The sequence below is a fragment of the Dromiciops gliroides genome, chromosome 6 (genome assembly GCF_019393635.1).
Source record: "Dromiciops gliroides isolate mDroGli1 chromosome 6, mDroGli1.pri, whole genome shotgun sequence".
Classification (NCBI taxonomy): Eukaryota; Metazoa; Chordata; class Mammalia; order Microbiotheria; family Microbiotheriidae; genus Dromiciops; species Dromiciops gliroides.
The window spans coordinates 160,772,339-160,789,190 of NC_057866.1; the positions used below are offsets into that span (position 1 = coordinate 160,772,339).

General features: G+C 37.7%; 1 protein-coding gene across 1 annotated transcript in view; it reads right to left on the reverse strand.

Annotated features, from left to right (window-relative positions):
* The window catches only part of TTC29 (tetratricopeptide repeat domain 29), a 249,965-nt gene that overhangs the window by 89,596 nt on the left and 143,517 nt on the right, over positions 1-16,852 (reverse strand). Inside the window, exon 11 of the mRNA XM_043971929.1 lies at positions 1,075-1,303. Within this exon, the coding sequence (XP_043827864.1) occupies positions 1,075-1,303 (229 nt within the window). The remainder of the gene's footprint in view (positions 1-1,074; positions 1,304-16,852) is intronic.

Genomic DNA, 16,852 nt, shown 5'->3' on the forward strand with positions numbered 1-16,852 from the left:
TCCTCTCTACCAGTTCCACTCAGCATTTTTAGTTTTTCTCTTTGACATCAAGCAGTACAAGCCTAATCCCACTGTCCATGTGACATCCCTTCAAATACAGCTGTTTTATTACCCCTAAGTCTTCTCTCCTGCAAGCTAATGATCCCTAATTCTTTTAACCAACCTGTGTATGGGCATGGCCTCCATTATCCTTATTTAGCATACTTTTCATCCTTTTTATGGACTTTTGCCAACTTGTCAATGTTCTCCCTAACATGACACCTAGAACTAGACATAATTATCTTTGGTCTGACCAGCACAGAGAACAGTAAGACTTTTCTCCTCTGTGTTCAGGACAGGGTCACTCTCTAAATGTATTGAGAGATTGCATTAAGCAGCTTTTAAAAAGGTACTGTGTTGCATTACTGATTCATTAAGGATGTGATCCCCTAAGCCTCCCAGATCTTTATCACACAAAGTCTAATGTCATCCCACCTCAGGTATAATTTTTCACTTTCATCAAAGTTCTAACCTCCAATTTCTTTGAGGCTAAAATCAGACAGGAGAAATGAGGTACAAAATTCCTTTAGGAAGAGGACATAGTATGGGGAAGAAGGTTATGGACACTTATCCAAAAGTATAGAGTGCTGAAGGAAAGTGGATAGAAAAAATAATTAACATTCATAAAAATAATACATATGCAATAATATTTTGATCTACCACTGTCTTTTTCTTGATCAGTAAGAATAGGTTTTAAATGCACATTGCTTTATGGATCAGTCCACGTTGGTGAATACTTGTGAATATATTGGCTGTCTATAAATATAATGTGGTTGGCGAATAAACTGTATGTCTGTAAATATAGTGTGGGGAATGAAGTTACCTTTTTAAACAGATCATAACCATCCATTTTTCTTTGTGAAATTCCTTTAAAATCAATGAGAATATCACACCAAAGTGTATCTAACTTCCCTGTAGCACAAGGTCAATCCAGAAGGGATTAGAACTCAGCAAACATTTCAACCAAACATGACAAGGCAAATCATTGCCATCAGCAATTTTGGAAATGAACATGTTTCTTGATTCCTGTCTTACCAACAGTGGGTTCTGGGAAAACGTAGCTTCGGTTCTTCTTCCAGGTCAGAAGGTGACTGATGCTGCTGAAGTCAGCACATTCTATGTAACTGTTGACTGCTATCATCATCTGGTGAGCCTTGGCAATTCCATAGTGGACTTTGGTCTCGTCCACCAGCGGGATATCCATGAACTCAGTGGTTGTATCAAAAGCTTGCTTAAAGAACTCACAGGCTTTTGTATAGAATCCCTGAAAGCAAAAGAGAAAGGATTTCCTTTTATTAATTGCATTTCCCACGATTTCAGATTTCCTCACAGTGTGTATAGCCTAACATCGATCACGTTTCAATTGTGGTGTCTCTTGACTCTTTGGGATTATGTTTTAGTTAATACATGGTCCATTAGAATAAGAATCTTTCTAGGAAAAAAAGTCATGATTGTTGCATGTGTTACATACTGTATCTTTATAGAGGTAATTGGAAAAATCGGGGAAGGGAAAGACCCATCCCCTTGAACATGGTGGGTATTTTTTTGTGGGGGGGGGGATAGAATTGGATGACTGTCACATGGAACATTTTGAACAGCTGCTATTTTCTGCCAAAGCAAGAGGACATTTTCAACCAAACTGGTTAATTACAGCCAAATGAAAAATAACCGGAATACCATGATGGCTGAGGCCTCTGCCTTTACTTTCTTAAATTACTCCAGATTGGTTAACAGCTGGAGTAAGTCATGGATGACTGACAGCTGTCAGTTATCAAGAGATTGCATTTTTTTATGAAGAGATCCCTCAAACAGTAGCAATGATGAAAACAAAAATTTTGCCTTGAGAATCTTTTCCCTTCTCCCAAATTTTCAGTGTCTTTGGCTAACACTAAAGGCAGGTGGATGATACAGTGGACAGAGTACAGGATTTGGAGTCAGGAAGACCTCATTTCAAATACTGCCTCAGATGATTACTAGTTGTGTGACTCTGGGTAAGTCACTTAATCTCTACCAAGCTTCTGTTTCATCATCTGTAAAAATGAAGGTAATAATAGCACTGACCTCCCAGGTTGTTGTGAGGACCAAATGAGATAATATGTGCAAAGCATTTGCCAGTTCTTAAAGTGCTATGTAAATGCTAGCTATGATGCTGCTAATAATGATGAATTTCCACTTCAACCTCTACTTTCTGTTCTACTTCCCCCATTATGTAAAAGCCCTCAAACCTTTATTTTTATTCAGTCTTCACCTACCTTTACCTATTTACTCAAAACTTTCATTAGTCACCAACTCTTGCCTGGACCCCAAGCTCCCACCTCTCTGAATATCCTCCATCTCAAAATCTCTTTCACTAAAATGAGGATAGTATGTTAGGGAGTAAGCTGTAAAGTATAGACACTTTGGGGCAAAGGTTTGTGCTGCCAATCTCAGCTTCCTCCCTTCTCACTTCCTTGTTTGAAAAATGAGGAAACCAAGATGCCCAAAGTTGAAGTGAAATGCTGAAAGTTACCCAGCTGATTAGTTGAAGTATCATGACTAAACATGACTCTTTTAAGTTTCCATCCAGTATTTTTTTTTACTATGCCACACTGTCTACTAAGAGTGAAATGCGGGGCAGCTAGATGGCGCAGTGGATAGAGCACCGGCCCTGGAGTCAGGAGTACCTGAGTTCAAATCTGGCCTCAGACACTTAACACTTACTAGCTGTGTGACCCTAGGCAAGTCACTTAACCCCAACTGCCTCACTAAAAAAAAAAAAAAGAATGAAATACACTTATGAAAAGGCATGGACAGATATCCAGTTCTGTAGCAAGTTCAGGGAAACACCAAATTCACAGAATAACATTTACCAGCAAGAGGAATGAGGGTAATTGGGGCTGATTTGATACCTTAAAAGCCATAGTGATCATATAAATGAACCAGGTTTACACCAGAAGAGTGAAAACGTCACCCCATTCTTTTGTTGGTTCTGCTGCTCCAGAGTTTGTCTTAAGGCATTATTTTAAAGTTGTTTGGAGGGGAATTTGGGATGACTCAGGTGAGTTCCTGCCTTTACTCTTCCCTCTTGGCTCCATCCCATTCACATTATATTTCTCATTAAGCAGGCAACTAATATTTATGAAGTGTTTGCCATGTACCAGGGCTTATATTAAGGTTGAGAAAACAAATACAAGTCAAAAGAAAGATAGACTCTATCCTTAAGGAAGTGATATCCTAATGGGGGATTTGACACAATTAATGCAAGAATTAAACCCCATCTTCAATGTCACTGCTCAACTATCAATCAAATCTAATCTCCATAAAAAACCTCATCCCCAACACTCAGATTTCAGGAATTTGTTCCACCAACCTTCAGAGACAACTTTAGAATAAGTCGGTCACTTAACAGATGCATCGACTCAAACAAAAAAGCTATATTTTAGTGTGGTATTAATACTCACTTTTATTAGTCTTGGAATCCTGAATATAACTATAAGAGAGAAACTTTGGTGAGATCATAGACCTCTAAACAGAACTTGAAAGGTCACAATTGGGGAATAGAATTTCCATGAATTACTCTGATTCCTAGAATTTTAAGTTTTCATATGATACTTATTGGCATCACAAATGTCACTGGAATCCATGTGTTCATTTACAATAAAGCATTATTATCCCAAAAGTTTGATAAAGAGGTTCCATGTATTTCTTTCTTTTTTAACTGTTAGTACCATTATTATTCAAAGGATGCAACTATTTTAATATTATTTGACCTCATGAAATCAGAAAACAAGAACTCATAAAACAGAAGAAGTGATAGGCACACTGATAATCATTTTAATTTAGCTCCTTTATTTTGTTTTTGTTTTATTTTTTGGAGGGGCAATGAGGGTTAAGTGACTTGCCCAGGGTCACACAGCTAGTAACTGTCAAGTGTCTGAGGCTAGATTTGAACTCAGGCACTCCTGAATCCAAGGCAACCTAGCAACCAATGTGCCACCTAGCTGCCCCTTAGCTCCTTTATTTTACAGATAAATAGGCTGAGACCTAAAGACTCCTGAAAGCCACATAGTCAGTGGCAGAGATGGGCCAAGAATTGTGTTGACTCCCATGAACTGTTATTTCTACAGATGTATGCTACCTCTCAAATAGAAGACAAACTTCAATCTCTTGCTCTACACACACACTCTCTCTCCCTTCCTCCCTTCCTCCCCCTCTCTTACAAAATTTAGACACAACTATCCATGATCTTGAATTGGATAACTTTAACTACAGAAAACATATCAGTGTTGATATTTCCCATCCTAGATTCTGATATGGAAAATAGAAAAAGAAAGGGTATTATATGGATAGGATTGGGAGTGGTCTAGAGAGATATCTGAACTTGGTCTACCGTTAGAAGAGATTAGCATGCTTTTCTTGAGGTCAGTGAGGAGTTTGGTCTAATGAGGCTAGTAGTTGGTAGTAGCTGGGGGGTGAGTGATTGGGGGATAACACTTTAGAGAACTTTGAAAGGCAAGCAGCAAAGACTTAATGACATAAATGTTATAATTATTTCTAAGGAAGGACAAGACTTTCAGGAGCTTACTATTTAAAAAGAACAACAAAACTCCACTTAGAATAAGTTTGAGATATTCTAAGTGCAACAGAGTATTATGCATAGTGGATTAAATTCAGGTATAAATTTAAGTGAACACTATTTAAATAACATTAGTATTTACAAGTCTTCATAACCAGTTAGTTCTGTGGGTTGCAACCTTATTAGAGAGAATAATATATCTATCTTTCTCTATCTACCTATCTCTCCATGCATCCAACCATTCATCATTTATTCTCCTTGTTTTTCATTGTATGCCCTTGGTTTCTTTTATTTACTGAGACACACAAGGATATATGTTTTACAGCATTAATCTGCTTTTGTGATGGTGATTTGGCCTACCTTTGTCTATGTTTCCTCTTCCCTAAATGTACCAGTTCAATCTAAGCAGGTCTGTGTGGTTGCATGCCAGTGGGGGGGGCAGAGGGGGCAGTGGAACAAAACTACAAAGTGAGAAGTCTTAATTGTCTATATTACTTTTTACTTCTTTCTCTGGGTGCTATCCAGTATCCTTGCTTCTTGACCCCCACCTTAAGATAGAAATAACTTTTTCTTAAAGTAAGAAACATTTTTATTTATAGTTTGGGGTTCCAATTTTTATCCCTCTTTCTCTCCCTCCCCTTCCCAGGGAGGGAGCAATCAGATATAGGTTATACATGTACCATTATGTAAAAAATTACCATATTAGTAAAAATAACTTTTTTTAAAAAATGTAGATTACTTAAAGGGTAGAGCTTTTATTCCTTCTTTGGCCCTAATGAATTTGTCAGTAAAGGCAAAGTTGACATTTAACTTGACTGGAATTTGGGAATAAGGCAAAGTTATATTTAAGCAAGAACAGAATATGCTTTTTAGAATATTCTATTATGGAAGGAATACACACTTACTTTATTCAATCTGGAAGAATTCAATTATATACCGTACATAATACATTTGGTTTGCGGCAGAATGATTGAATCAGGCTTTGGGTTACAGTTACAAACTATCATGTGGTGGTTATGCTTTATAAATACTTCTGTATTAGTTTTTAGATAAATAAACCTGCATGTTATAAATATATGTCTGAAGGAAAATATCTAGAGAACTGATAATATGTGGACAATTAGTCAAATATACAGCATTTCTCATCCATATACAGACCAAGACTCTTAGAAACACATAAGATTGAATTTCCCAACTGATAATACTTTCTCCTATTTTTGGACAATGTGAAGAAGTTAAATAAACAAAGATAAAAATCTATTCTGTCAAAAATCCAAGTAACCATAAATCTCAGATGAGGATAGTTATTTTTTCCCCAATGGCACTGTATAATTATAAGTCTAAGGCAAACTGAGATCCTAAAGCACCTTCTGAGATGCCAAAGACAAAATGTCTTTAGTGCCACTATAGTATAGTGTATTTTATGGTGTTTTCAGTTTTTTAAAACTGGCGATCTGATCAAAGCATATTCTTCCTTCCTTCCTTCCTTCCTTCCTTCCTTCCTTCCTTCCTTCCTTCCTTCCTTCCTTCCTTCCTTCCTTCCTTCCTTCCTTCCTTCCTTCCTTCCTTCCTTCCTTCCTTCCTTCCTTCCCTCCCTCCCTCCCTCCCTCCCTCCCTCTCCCCCTCTCTCCCTCCCTCCTTTTCTAAGGTGGGAATTTGTTTCACATGACTATGCATACTTATAATGAGCTCTGTTTTTCTTGACTTCTCATTGGATAGGAGATGGGGCAGGGAGAAAATCTGGGACTGAAAATGAAGTTGAATTTTTAAAAATTGACAAATGAAAACTAGTGATATGTGCTATTCCTATATCTTTCCACTTTATTTTAACTAGCTTATTCAATTTATCAGTCCTTACCACTGCATAAATAACAATTTTGTTGCTTTTCAGTCGTTTTTCAGTTGTGTCCAGCTCTTCATGTCTCTATTTGGGGTTTTCTTGGCAAAGATAATGGAGCAGTTTGTCATTTCCTCCTTAAGCTCATTTTACAGGTGAGAAAACTGAGCAAACAGGGTTAAGTGACTTGCTCAGGTCACACAGTTAGTAAATATCTGAGACCAGCTTTGAACTCAGGAAGATGAGTCTTCCTGATGCCAGCCCTGGCTCATTATCCACTGTGCCATCTAGGTGCCCCCAAATAACAACTTGCTTCCTTAGTAATTTGGGGAATAAAGGATTCTAGATAATGTATTTCCCCCCAGATAATGGGAAGTTAAGGCATCAAGTACCCACACATAGAATATATTTGGATGGCAATCTTTCTACATGTTTCCTTTTGCCAATTTAACAGGGTTTATTGTATATGTGAGGTGGGGTGGTGAAACGGGTAGAGAATTGTCTTTGGAGTCATGAAGATTTGGGTTCATATCCTGCTTCTGACACATGCTGGTTTTATGACCCTGGACAAGTCCCTTAATTTCTCAGTACCCCAGGAAAATGTGTGGAACTATTCATTAGAGAGGAGTTACTAATTAATATTAGTCAGGGGAATATACTAGGAATTTTCTATACACTGATGAACTCTCTAGCCAAAAGCAAAACAAAACCCAAAGAAATATCTGCCTCTTCATTCAATTCCTATTCTCCTGTGCCTCTCTGTAGTGTGAAAGTGAGCCTAGGCTCCTGAAGGCAATACTAGTGGAGTACAGCTTCTGGTCAACTGAAAAACTTTAGATTTTACAGACACCATAGAAAATCCTCTCTAATCCAAGGACTGGTCTACATTACTTTCAGAGAAGCTCACTGCAGAGGTTTGTTCATAAAGTGATGGAGTTTTTTGGGCCATAGTATCTTATGAGATTATCTTGAAAATTATGTAGAGGTTATTATTTGTATTGGGAGGGAGAGTATCCACAAATAAAATCAGAGATAATAAAATTATTAAAGTGGATATGATTAATATAATTTAAGTGTATCTTAGGGTCATATTTAGGGTCATACTTGTAATAAATTGTTTTGCCATGTCCTAGCTATTGACGGTTTGGGGGTACAGTGGGGAAACTCAGGATTAGAAGGGACCACAGTTGACATGTGTTCCATCTCATCAAGAATCTGCTCTCCAACAATCCAGCAAGTATTCCTATAGACTTTGCCTGAAGACCCTCCGTGGAGATAAAGCCACATGATCTCCAAAGGGAGCCTGTTCCACTTTCAGACACATCTAATTGTTAGGATAGTTTTTATAAACAGCAAAGCAGAATCTGCGATTTCCAGCAGTCATTCATAGATGGGCCCTTTGGGTCCAAAATACAACACATTTACACCCTTTTCACATGCTATCCTTTCAAATCCTTGATGACTATCATAATCCCTCTAAGTCATGTCTTCTCTAGCTTAACTAGCCCTACTTCCTTCAACTGATTCTTGTATAGCAAGGTTTTCAGGCTCTTCACCATTTTCTTTGCCATGATTTGGATGTTCTTCAGCTAACTATTATTTTCTCTAAAACGTGGTTCCTAAAATTGAAAACACCGATCCAGATGCTCTGAGCAGGATGCAATTAGTAGGCCTATCAACTTTTTTGTTCTGGCTAATAGAACTGCTGATTATTTGAGCACTCTTGAGAACTTCCCATCCTTCACAGGCTGGCTTCTCTTAAAGAATTACAGGCCATAGAACCCTACTTGTCCTTTCTCTGAAACTTCTGAATTCTACTCTCAAAAATCTAAGGCACATATCTCCTTCTACTCAGATTTTCTCTCCTTTACCAAAAATTCTAAGATGGAATGGTCATGTGATTCTAATGTTCCCATAGTTTTTACCTCTGCCACCAGGTTCATGAGAATCAGATCCAGGACAGAATTTTCATGTGTTGGTCCCTCAACCTTTGGAAAGTTGAAATTAACATTAAGGCAGATCGAGGAATCATTAACTGTTCTCCTTTAACACAGTAAGAGTCCCAGTAGGGATCTTTGTAAGTAGGTTCTCCATCACAACAACATCCAGGCTTTGGATTCCTTTTATGGTCTCTTAGATTCTTGTTTCTGTGCAAATACTCTGCAGTATAGTCCAATGACAATATCACTTCTGTTTTTGCCTCTGTTGCTCTTCACTCAAGTGCTCTCCACTACTTCCTTTCTTCTCATATTTTTTAAAAAATATATTTTTTGTAATTTTTTGCATAATCATAATTTCTCCTTCAGTATTCTACCTCTTCCCCCCTAAAAGGGCCATTTCATGTAATAAATAATATTTCAAAGGAAAAAAACCAATCAGCATAACTGATCAATAAATCAAAAAAGTCTGAAGATATGTACAATGTACCACATTCATGGATCTCCCACCTCTGAAAAGGGGTAAGGATGCCTTCTCTTCTTTTGAGCCATGCTTCTTTTTTTGTAATTTTTCAAAATTGAATTTTGATTTCTCATGGTTATCTTTTCCCATTTACACTGTTTTAGTTGTACATTATATTGAACTTGGCATCAGTTCATCTAAATCTTTCCATGCTTCTATTTACGATAGTCATTTCTTGAAGCACAGTAATAGTTCATTCATTCATGTAACACACTTTGTTTAGCCATTCCCCAGTTGATGGCATTCAAATTATTTTCAATTCTTTACTATAACTAAAATGTTTTGGTGTATATGGGAACTTCTTATTAATGACTTCCTTGGGGTAGAAGCCTAAAAGTGTTATCTCCAAGCGATGAACACTTTGTTCTCTTTATTTGCTTAATTCCAATTTGCTTTCCAAAATGCTAGTACTGATTCATAGCTTCACCAAGACCATTCTACTGTGCCTATCTTTCTACTACCCCCAACACTGATTATTCCCATCTTTTGTCATTTTTTTTGCCAGTTTGCAGGGTTATGTAAATGAACATTTCTCTCATCATTAGTGATTTGAAGCATTCTTTCATATCTTTGTTAATAGTTTGGAATTCTTCTTTTGAGAACTATTTGCTCATATCCCTAGACCACTTATCTATTGGGGAATTTCTTTTGGTCTTATTTGTTAATTGTCTTTATTATAATTTTGGGATGCCAAATTCTCATCTGAGAAATTTAATACTAAGATTTCACCCCATTAGATCACTTCTTAATCAAGGTGCATTAATTTTGTTTGCATAACCTTCTTAGTAGACATTGGCACTACCTCCCTAATATGCACTGAAACTCCATTCCCCCATTTTACTTATTCCATTTCTTATGAATGAGGTTTGTCCTACCAGTCACATATAAACTGTAAATCTCAACCTCAAAAGTCCAAGTGATACTTGTAAGCTTACTTTTACTTTCTTGTGTCAGGCTCTCTAGCTGATATTGTTTGTTACTTACTTTGTATGTAGACATTTGAGACAATAGGGTTTTATCATTGTCTCCCTTCTTGGATTTTGTCTCCTGTGTGGTATCAGGGCTGATGGATACATGTAGGCTATTTTCCCATCATTCCACTTAGTTTTAAGTTTGAAAATATTTTAAGTAGATTTTCAAGACTCTATATAAATACAATTTAAAAAAACCTGGGCCCATGATTTCATTGGCATAGGAAGCTCCTACTGAGGAATGTCCTCTACCAATGTAAGAGACACCTGCTCTACAACCTGTAGTATAAAAAAAGAAGCCTGAGCCATCCAGAGGTTAAATAACTTGCCTAGGGCCACATAGCAAATCAATCAATAAACATTTGTTAAGTGCCTACTATGTTGCTAAGCTGGGGATACAAAAAGAGGCAGTTATTTCCCTCAAGTACCTACCAATTTAATGGGGGGAGGCAACATATTAACAAATCTTTTCAAAAAGAGCTACATACAAGATAAAGAGGAAATATTTAAAAGAGGGCAGGCATTGTAATTAAAAGCAGATAGGGAAAGTGTCCTATAGAAAGTGGGATTTTAGTTGGGACTTAAAGGAAGCCATGAAGGTCAGTAGTTGGAGGAGGAAGCATAGCCAGGTATGGGGCATCGCCAGAGAAAATGCCTGGGGCTGAGATAGAGTTTCTTGTTCATGAGACAGCCAGGACTAGAGTGGGGGCAGTGTCAGAGGAGAGAAAAGAGGCATATTAGAGAGATGTTGCAGAGGTGAAACTGACAGGCCTTAGCAAAAACTTCTTAGCTCAAAGACCAACTCTCTCTCTCCACTATACCAGGATTCTTCTTGACAAACAAGTTCTTCCTGAATCTTGCTTACAAGGTATATTCCATTCCTGGGAAGGAATATATTATTCCTATATTTTAATTCATAGTCCAGAAATCTGGATACTATTCTTGGACAGTACGTTTTCAATGAGCTGTTCATTTCTCCCCAAAATTTCTCTTTTGAAGCCTTTTGTTGTCCCCATGATCTATCCTGGAATTTGCTTTATTGAATAAATCTCCAATATAATTTTGATTTATGATAATGTGTCTATTGTCAGAGTACAGATGCATGATTTCCCCCCAAATTCAGTTTCTATGAAAGTACTAAATTAAAAACTAAGGCAAGCTTGTCTCCTATGTTATTTTCTTGCTCTCAATAATGTACTCTCTACCATCTTTATCAATTTCTTTTACCTTTCAAGCAACATTCAAAGTCTTCCCCATCACCCCTAGTATCAGGGACCACTTAAACCTCCTAACCAGATTTATCTCACAAATTCACTTCTAGGAGTTTCATGTTCTAATGTTGACCTCTTCTGAGCCTTTGGAACACCGTTGTTAAACAATGAAAACTAAATTGTGTTTTCACAACTATGGTCACATATAGGACTTCCCATTTTTGTTTGCATATTTTTAGGTGTCCTCTGATGATAGACACAAAGCCATATGTTGGATGATCAATACATAGTTTTGTGAAAATTCCAAAGGGGGTGATATTATCATGTATTATACTGACACATAAAACCCAGCCTTGGAAGCAATTCTGCTCATGGATTTTAAAAGGGTTTTTTTCTCAGAAAACACGAATTGCTTTCTAGACTCAGAAGACCTATGTCTTCTGAGAAAATGTCAATTGTAAAGAAACATAGAACTTTGCAACTATTAGGTTTTCTCCAAAATTGGTCTGAATATATTGTAAAGTCTTTCACTTGACAACAGGGATAAAGTAAATAGAATAAAAATCATTCAGAAACAACGGAAGATTAGGGCTATGAAATAATTTAATCTTATCTTATCTATAGAGGATGGACTCAGGAAGCTTATAAGGATACTTGAGATCATCAAATTAGTATATCATTTTATCTCTTAAGAATGAGAAGGAAAAGAAGCAAATAGTTATTCCATCAAACTTCCTCACCCAAGCATGAACCTTTACCTCGGTATTCCTTTCCTTTTCATATTACTCAGATCTCTTCATTCACCTACCAAAGAAGCTACAGATGGACTGCTGAATGCTTTGCATCTTCCTAATAAAAAAATACCACTTTGTACAACTGTTTCTATAACTAGCATTTTATCCCAATCAGTATACTGGTTGCTGGCGTCCTTAATGGCATGCAAGGCATAGAAAGCATGGAAAGTCGTTACTGCTAAGTCAGAGCAATCTTTGCATGGGGGAATTTTCTGAAAGTTGAGCAGAAAGGCCAATACAAGGAGCTAACCAATTATTGATTCTCTGAAAAGCAGAAGAACATAGAAGTTCCTGTAGAAAGGGAAAGTTCATGGAGAAAACATTTTAAAAAGCATCCAAACTATGTAGCTTACCTTTATATGATCTGCTGCTCTGCCTGGTTTCAACTCCAACTGAACAAGCTGCCCTTCCCAGGTTAGGCTCATCATCTTTAATCATGACCTCTTGACTGACAACACCCCCCTCAGCTTCCTCTCCTCAATGATTGGAGGGTGGAGCATCAAACTTCTCCCAATACCTTCCTTTATTGAACAAAGCTTCTTAAACCATGGTTTGGGACTCCATGTGGGATTGTGTAAGTGAACGTGGAGGTCATGAAAAATTTGGCAATAGTAAAAGTTTATGTATGCCTATTTTATATACATTATATACCTGGGGCCACATAAAAATTTCTCGGGTGAAAAGGGGTCACAAGTGCAAACAGTTTAAGAAGCCCTGTTATAGAGGACAGAAAATGGACTTTGGTTCACTCCACTCTGCATCTGTTGCTCTGCCTGATCCAACTCCACTGAATAAGATACCCTCTGGTCTTTCTCCCCTACTCCTGATTTCTTGCCTCCTTTTTTTGATGTCTCCCCCTTTAGATTGTAAGCTCCTTGAAAGCAGGCACTATTTTGTTATTACTATTATTAATTGTGTCTCCAGCACTTAGCACAGTGCCTGACACCTAGTACGAGGTTAATAAACATTTATTGGATCAGATTGAATTATCCCATGTGTTGATCATTGAATACTATTAAAGCTCCCCTCCCCCCAAAAGTACTTGTGTTTGAGAACAAAGAGTTTGATTCCTTTCTCTAAACACTTTCAGAATTCATTCATTGATTTATTCACTCAGCATTTATCAAACATCTACTATGTACCAGCCACAATGCTAATTGTTGTGGATTTAAAAAAAAAAAAAGGAAAGGAAAGGAACAATTTTTGTCCTTATGAGATGACTTTTTAAAAAGAGAATCATAACTGACATTTTATATGGCACTTGAAATTTGCAAAACATTTCCCATACATCGTATCATTTGAGATATCACAATCCTATGAGGTGCTCCTAAAGTATAGTCCCTCTATAGATGAAGAAACTAAAACTGAAGGTTAAATGCATTGCTGCTGGTCACATAGCCAGTTAATGTCAGAGGCAGAGTTTGATCCCAGATCTTCCTGACAGCTAGTCTGCATACTGTCCACTACAGGAACGTAAGAAATGATATTTCTGGGAAAATTCTGAAAAAAAACTATCAAGTGATCTAAATGATATTTAACATCAAATCAGCAATTCAGTCTAATTTGCATTATGGTTAAGCCTTGATCTTTGATGGATAATATAGTTTGCCAGTTGATAATTATTTTTAAAATATTACAAACACATGATCAAAATTGATGCTAAAAAGCTGTAAATCATTTAGAAAATCATAATGGAAAATTAGCAGACCCTCCCAGGGTTCTGTCAATGCCCACATACCTCCTTAGTGGTTTAACAAACTCCTATGAATCTTGCCTGTTGTTTCCTTTGACAAGGCTACTCTTCATATCAAATACTAGAACTATGTGGTGGTCTCATAATACACAATGGCATAGATCATAATAAGACTACAGAACTCTTTTGCTTGTAAAGCATAGTAAAGATTTGAATAGTTAGCCCCAGAGACAATTCTCCATCATCCTATATGGTGGTAGTATTGCCTACTGCTCTTGATTTTTTTCTCTATAGAAAAATAAAACACACAAAACATTCTTATAGTCTACAAATCTCATAAGCTAAAGAAAGGGAATTTAGAAGAATTATTCTTGGCTGAGAGAAGATTCCTAGTATTAAAGTGATTTAACTTATTTCTTGGTCTGGGTTATAAGATCAAAGGTAATTTGCAGAATCTGTTGGAATTATTCTTTGGGAATGCCCACAATAAAGCATTCAGCTACCTCTAAATCTAAAGAAAGATAGAATGGAAACTAAAGGAAATTCCTGTGAAAGGGACTGAGGCCCAAGGGACTCCTCATAGTTCTTTGGAGGATGCTGCATTCTGAATCGTCCCAGATCACAGTGTTCTAATTCACAGCTAGAATTTTGTTCTATAGGAAAGCTCTTGGCAAATTATAAAGGGCTGATGGGGAACAATGAATTTCTACAGTTCCGACTGTGTTCTGGTTCTATTCATATATGTGGCATATACATTACACACACACACCTCTATTTATCCTGTCCATAAGAAATCAGTTTGTCTATAAGCTTCAGAGGAAGGGGATGTCATCAGCATCTTCTATGGGTCAGTTTCCAAAGGAAGGGAACAACTGAAAATTAGTCTAGACTTGCCTAAAGTTACTTGTTTGGCATTTAAAGCTTTTCATAACCTGGTTCTATCCTACCTTGATAATATTATTAGACTTTATCCTGTCCACCAACGAAGTCATGTTGGTTTACATGCTCTTCCTTGAGTATTACACTCCATCATCTTTCCCCTTCCCCTCCCCAGCCTAGATGCAGTCCTTCTTCACCTCTGCCTCTGAGAATCCCTGGTTTCTTCAAGAATCAGCTTGAATGTCAGCTCCTGCAGGAACCTTCTTCTGGTTCTCCCAAGTGCTAGGGGTTTATACTTCTCTAACACTACCCATGATTGACTCTGAGAATACCTTATAGACATGTCTACCCCCCATTGGTAGGTGAGTTCCCGAAGGGTAGGGACTGCTTTTGCCTTTTTTTTTTTTACCTCTAGAGCTCAGCACAATGCCTAGTGCATAGCCAGTGTTCAATCAATGTGTTTGTCCATTGACTGAAAAAGGTGATGGGACTCAGGACTAGTTCAAAGCTAATCTCTATTTCCAGCCCTGAAAACGTCCCATAGTTCCAGTCCCACACCTCCAACTATCTAGAGATTATCTACACCTGGATGTGCCATTGGCGATTCAAATTTAGTCTATCCTAAACTGAATTCACCTTCCTACCAAATGTGTTGTTCTTTCTCTCAACTTTGTAATTTGTCATATCGTTCTCCCTGGTTTGAAACCATTGACATCTTTCACCTTTCTTCTCCCCACAGACTTAATATCTTGTCTATTCTACCTCTCAGTGTCTATCCCAACTATCTATTTCTATTTCCCATTACCAGTACCCTAGTTCAGGTCTTCATCAATTTGACCATTGGAATGACTTCCAAAATGGTATTCCATTCTCCATTTGTTTTGCACTCTCTCTGTCCTTCACTAAACAAGGAATTAAGAAGAGCAAACTTCAGTCCCTCCTCAGAAATCAGATATAGTGCAAGCTCCTTATAGCAGCTGGAGTCAGGAACACCGGAGTTCAAATTCAGCCTCAGACATTACTGGCTGTGTGACCCTGGATAAGTTACTGAATGTCTTCATCAGTTTCTTTATCTGTAAAATGGGGATAATAACACCACCTACCTCCCAGGGTTATTGTGAGGATCAAATGGGACAATATGTGTAAAGTGCTCTGCACATTTACTTGCACATAGTAAGTGCTATATAAATGTCAGCTCTTGTTAATTCAGTATCCTCTACTATTTGTCTGTGTTTGTCAGGCCTGGAGACATAGTTGGAGAAAAATGTGAGTGTTTTGACAAGCTTCTAGACCAATGGCAATGAAGTAGGCCTGTTTCTCCAGCCCTCAGGTCAAACCTACTGTGTGCAGAGCTAGGTACAGAGGGAGATAATTTCAGCCTTAGAAGGGGATACCAGAAGTCACTTGGGTCAGCCTCTGCCTAACTGAGGAATCTCACTATGACATCCTGCCAAGTGGTCATCTACAGTGCATTTAAAGAGGGGGAGGCACTGCCAGCCTGTTCTTGGACAATTCTAATCATCGGAGCTTTTGTCCTTACACTGAGCTTCAACCCACTTCTTTGGAGCTTCTACCCATTCATCTCTCCCGAGATGCCCTTGTCCTCTGGGGCCAGACATAACAAGCCTATATCTTCTCCCCATGATGACCCTTTATCCACTCAAAGACTATCATGTTACTCAAGGAGTCTTCTCTTTCCCAGTACCTTCAATAGATGCTCAAACAGCATGAAATCAAAGTACTTCGCTGCCTTGGTTGCTTTCCTCTGGATGTTTTCAAGCTTATCAATAACCTCTCTAAAATGTAAGGCCCAGAACTGAACTCAATATTCTAGGCATGGCCTAACTGAGGCAGACTACACTGAAACCAACACCTCCTGAGTCCTATGCCTCTCTTAAATGCAGCCTAGGATCACATTAATTTTTATTTATTTGTTTGCTTGTTTATTTGGCCACTGCTAATAAGGTAGACCTTACTAAAGCTCTCCAAATTTTCTTCAGATTAAATTTTACTTAACAGTGCCTTTCTCATCTTATATTTATCTGTTTTAAAAATAATAACAGCTAATATTTATATTTCAATTTTTTGTGGGGGCAATGAGGGTTAAATGATGTGCCCAGGGTCACACAGCTAGTAAGTGTCAAGCGTCTGAGGCTGGATTTGAACTCAGGTCCTCCTGAATGCAGGGCTGGTGCTTTATCCACTGCACCATCTAGCTACCCCCTATATTTCAGTTTAAGGTTTTCAAAGTGCTTTACACATATTATCTCATATTATTCTCACAACAACCTGGGGAGGTAGGTGCTATTATTATCCCCATTTTACATAAGAGGTTTTACATAAGAGGAAACTGGGGCTGACAAAAGTTAAGTGACTTGCCCAGGGTCACACAGGTACTAAGTGTCTGAGATTG